This window comes from Eptatretus burgeri, chromosome 8 (genome assembly GCF_056783735.1).
Source record: "Eptatretus burgeri isolate ZD-2024b chromosome 8, Ebu_testis_v1, whole genome shotgun sequence".
Taxonomy (NCBI): Eukaryota; Metazoa; Chordata; class Myxini; order Myxiniformes; family Myxinidae; genus Eptatretus; species Eptatretus burgeri.
Window position 1 is genome coordinate 44,563,086 of NC_140968.1, and position 5,000 is coordinate 44,568,085.

The following is a 5,000-nucleotide window of genomic DNA, read 5'->3' on the forward strand; positions in this document are numbered from 1 at the left end:
TCCAATTGTCCATCGGCAGCGTCTATTTAAAATAGTCGAGTTTGAGCGTTTTAACACGTTCAGAAGAAACGCTTCAAATTTCCAAACCCCAGCGTCAAAAAACAAAGGGGAGTGACAGCAATTTAAATCGTTCATTGTAAACAATGAAAATAGTTGAGTGGTACCGTTTAAAAGTCGTTGAGTGTAAAAAAAAATCCAATTATTGAGCGCAAGCGTCTACTTTCAATAGTGGAGTTTGAGCGATTTAGCACGTTCAAAAGAAACGATTACAATTTCCAAGCGCCAGCGTCAAAAAAAAAAGGGGAGTGACAGCAATTTAAATTGTTCATTGTAAACAATGAAAATAGCTGAGTGGTACCGTTTAAAAGTGGTTGAGTGTAAAAAAAAAAATCCAATTGTTGAGCGCAAGCGTCTACTTTCAATAGTGGAGATGCAGCCATTTAAATCGTTGAGTGTCAGCCTATGAATTGCAAACCCCACGTCACCGGCAAAGATAAACTGCTGCACGATATGGATAAGTTAGGCTATCGTTGGGCATAGTTTGTGAATGCCGGCTACAAGATAATTATTCGTTGGTATACCGTATCTATAAGTTATCGAAGCGCTCTATGCACATTATTAGTTCATTGTGCATTTGTCCAACCCGTTATGAATAGACCTAAATTGTAAAAACAAGCCATAGCTCATTGTTGAAAAAGCCCCATAAAAAATTAGCCACGAAGAACTTCGAACAATGGCCCAAAGATGTCTCCTACCCGTGGACACGCGGACGCAAGGAGGATCCATCATAACCCACACCCTCCCCCTCACACTCACCTACTACTGCCAACATGAACAAACTACTACTAATACTAATACTGATACTGATACTCGTACTGTTACTGCTGACAGGACATCGACTCAAAAAGGACTCGAAAACATTGTTGGGTTCCCCTTTTATGAGCAGCATTTTTATATACCAATTCCTAAAATCGCTGGGAACATGTCTTTATATGGCAGTTGTAAGTTAGAAACACGTTCATTTGTTTTTTTGTCGACCGGAAGACGTCATTGGAATACGTCTATATACGTCAATGTGTGTTGGGACTACGTAAAGAATTGGTTCAAAGCACGTCAAACATAAGTTAGAAATAAGTTTCGCGTAAAAAAGACATTACCGCGACGTGTTTCGACTTATGAGTAGCTTATAAGTAGCCTTTGTGGACGTGTGTAAGCATCTGCATATCATGTGTACAACTTATCCCCATCGCATGCGGAACGTGTTGTCATACGCCAAGTACGTCGTAAAATTTTGAACATGTTTAAAATTTCTTGACGTACTCTACTTACTACGACGTATGATAGCGTACTTTAGCATTCTACTCACGTATACCAAACTTACTCATACCGTATTTGACGTGCCCCAACGTTTTAGACACATTTTTCTTAGGTCGGCATACGCTGGCAAGATCGCCAAGGTGTGACTGCGATGTTGACACTTCCATTTCTACGGCAGTTATGATTCGAATCATTGTGCGTCAGCCTTTTAATAGGCTACGTCACAACATCGTCGGCGATGTGTGCAACGCGCTATGCCTAAGTTAGACTATCATTGGGCATAGGTTGTGTAGGCCGACAACAGATTCAGCATTTGTTGGTATAAGTTATCAATAACACAATAAAACTTTCTGTGTCCTTTACTAATGCGTTATACATAAGACCAAGTCGCTATGAATACGTCCGAATCTTTAAGAAAATACATCAAAAATTCCACTTAAGCCAGCGTTTTACATAAATTTTAATACGTTACCATCGCTGGCTAAAACGTCAAGGTGTGACTGGGCCTTTAGCAAGTGAATGGCTGTCATGAAATGGCAGTTGATTTGATCTTTTGTTTCGGTAACATTTATAAAGTAGTTAAAGGAGGAAGTTTTCTTTGGTTTTGCTCCCAGGACATTTCTTGGTTTGATGAGCCAAAGAATTGCACTGGAGCCTTGACCACCCGACTGGCTACAGATGCTTCTCAAGTTAAAGGGGTATGCTTGCTTTTTGTGTTTTATTTGTGTATGCATACTGCACACCCTGATTGTTATTGTTTATATTGGTTTTCCTTTTATTCGTCAACACTGTAATATAACAAGATGTATGTTCACTTTCAATGAAACTTTAATTTGTCTGTCAAACACGCAGATGACAGGGAGCCGCCTCGCCATCATAGCCCAGAATATTGCCAACATGGTTACTGGTATCATAATCTCTTTTATCTATGGCTGGCAACTCACCTTGCTTATCTTGGGAATCGTGCCTGTTATCGCATTTGCTGGCATGATGGAAATGAAAGCACTCATTGGTCATGCTGCAAAGGATAGGAAGAACATGGAGGCTGCAGGAAAGGTGCTATGGCTGACTTTTTTTTCCTGTCTCACATTTCTATGAAACAAGTAAACTTCAAAACTCAACTTATTTACTAGAATGCTTTTTGCAATTTTCTTCTTGAATATGTTGTTCAGTTTTTCTTTTTTCTTTTTCCCTTTTAAGCCTAGAACTGGTAATTTCATATATAGATGCACATATATATATATATATATATATATATATATATATATATATATATATATATATATATATATATATATATATATCTTCTTCTTCTTCTTTCGGCTGCTCCCGTTAGGGGTCGCCACAGCGGATCATCCGTATGATCCGCATAGTGATTTGGCACATGTTTTATGCCGGATGCCCTTCCTGACACAACCCTGGTTGCCTCTTATGACACAGGGATATGGTACATCTATTTTAACCGGGGTATATATATATATATATATATATATATATATATATATATATATATATATATATATATATATATATATATATATATATATATATATATATATATATATATATATATATATATATATATATATATATAAGCTGGCTGTGAAACTGTTGAAACGTCACCTGAGACCGAGTCTGCTCTCACTTTTTTGCTCAAATTAGCAGAGTCGATCTAGTTTTTACTTTTGCTTGGAAGTGCCTTCTTCTTCATATATATATATATATATATATATATATATATATATATATATATATATATATATATATATATATATATATATATATATATATATATATAGTTACGAATTTGGAATTCAATCGCACACAACATACATGTTCCCTTAGTCAGCTATGTGGATAAGTGCATGTTCCCGAGATAGCTCACCTTCCAGTGTTTAAATGTTTTGAAATCGATTAGATGCGCTGCGGATCTATTAAATAGTTAGGGAGCGAACAATGCAGACGTCCCTCCCCCTCTTCTGCGAAGAGGAAGAAGAACCCTGCAGTGACATCAACAACTCATGTTGTTGACGACAACAACAACTCGTGAGGGCATGAGTCACGCCGGGTGCAGGGGAGGGGGTGCAAAGGATAAAGAGGACATTTTTTCTTTGTTCAAAAAAAGAGTCCCGTGGGAGTCCCGTGGTAGGGCTGAGTTCGTGGGCTGAGTTCGTGAAAGTCCCATGTAAAGAGTTTGTGGGAGTTCCGTGGCAGAGTTCGTGAAGTCCCGTTCTGAGTCCCGTGTGCAGAGTTCGTGTGCTGATTCCCGTGGGAGGAGTAGGCTTTTTTTTGCTTCGGAGAGAGCAGTCATTCAGCTGTCGGGTCCTGCTTGGCTTGAGGCCTTCGGAAGCTTTTTGCTTCGGCTGGCTCAGTGAGCTTCGGCTGCTGCTTTGTTTTGGAAGGAACTTGAGCCAGTTGTTTGGCTCGAGCTGCGAGTAGAAGCTTCTTCCTCTTCTTCCTCTTCCTCTTGGTTCGTGGAGCTTTTCGTTCTCCATTTTGTTTCCCGGCTTGGGGCGACACATCGGCCTCTTCTTGGAGTTGGATCCTCGGGGAAGCGACGATCGACAGGAAGGATCGGCACCTTGTCTCACCGGCACGTGTTGAGAAGCGCGGGAGGATTCGCGGGAGCTCAGGAAGGATCACGGCGATTGGATCCAGCTCGCTCTCACTGGAGCCCGGGTCCAGACAAGTTGAGGACCACACGAGGTGGAAAGGTTGGAGTCAAGCTCTGAGTTTCAGCTCACCTGTCCTCCGAGCTTGAGCTCGTGAATAAAGACCTCGGCCACCGTTTCGTGTGTGTGTGTGTGTGTGTGTGTGTGTGTGTGTGTGTGTGTGTGTGTGTGTGTGTGTGTGTGTGTGTGCGTGCGTGCGTGTGTGCGTGCGTGCGTGCGTGCGTGCGTGCGTGCGTGCGTGCGTGCGTGCGTGCGTCCGTGGGCCCGTCTAATAAGTAGGAACTGCTGTTAAGTGTAAATGACTATACATAATAAGTAGACGGTTGTTGTTCTTTTGTCGTGCTTTTGTTGCTTGTATAATTGCATATGTGTTTTATTATAATAAATGTCCTTGTGTGAATGTAAACCTGCTCGTTGCGTCCATTCCCTCAATGACTGAACATTTCGTGTGTTGGGAGTTAGAAAGCCGTTGGTTTGCCGTAATAGGGGGACATTTGGACCGACGGTTCTCGGCAATTACGCCGCTCGGAATCGCGCACGGACAGGCTCGCCTCAGCGGTTTGTTCCGTACGAGTTCCGTCGAGGGTGGAATACACTGGTAGTTGGATCACGTGGGTATTCAGGTACATTGAAGATTGGCAATCGACCTTACCCCACGTGATCTGCCGATTGGCATATTTCGGTTCTTGTACAAGGACCCGTCGCTCGGAGTTATCCGGGCGGCGATCTATATTCCAAGCGATCGTTCAGGCCGACTCGACTTGCGGCTCCGTTCAGAGCAGTCGGTTCGCCGCTGACCCCTGGCCCGTAACAATATGTCTATATATATATATATATATATATATATATATATATTAATATATATATATATATATATATATATATATATATATATATATATATATATATATATATATATATATATATTATACAAATATATATATATATATATATATATATATATATATATATATATGTATATGTATATATATATATATATATATATATATA

General features: G+C 40.5%; 1 protein-coding gene across 5 annotated transcripts in view; it reads left to right on the plus strand.

Annotated features, from left to right (window-relative positions):
* Positions 1–5,000, plus strand: part of LOC147021632 (ATP-dependent translocase ABCB1-like) — a 193,921-nt gene that overhangs the window by 159,785 nt on the left and 29,136 nt on the right. For all 5 annotated transcript variants that reach the window (XM_085891803.1, XM_085891801.1, XM_085891802.1 and 2 more), the window contains 2 exons: positions 1,932–2,015; positions 2,170–2,373. In XM_085891803.1, coding sequence (XP_085747929.1) covers positions 1,932–2,015; positions 2,170–2,373 — 288 coding nt within the window. The remainder of the gene's footprint in view (positions 1–1,931; positions 2,016–2,169; positions 2,374–5,000) is intronic.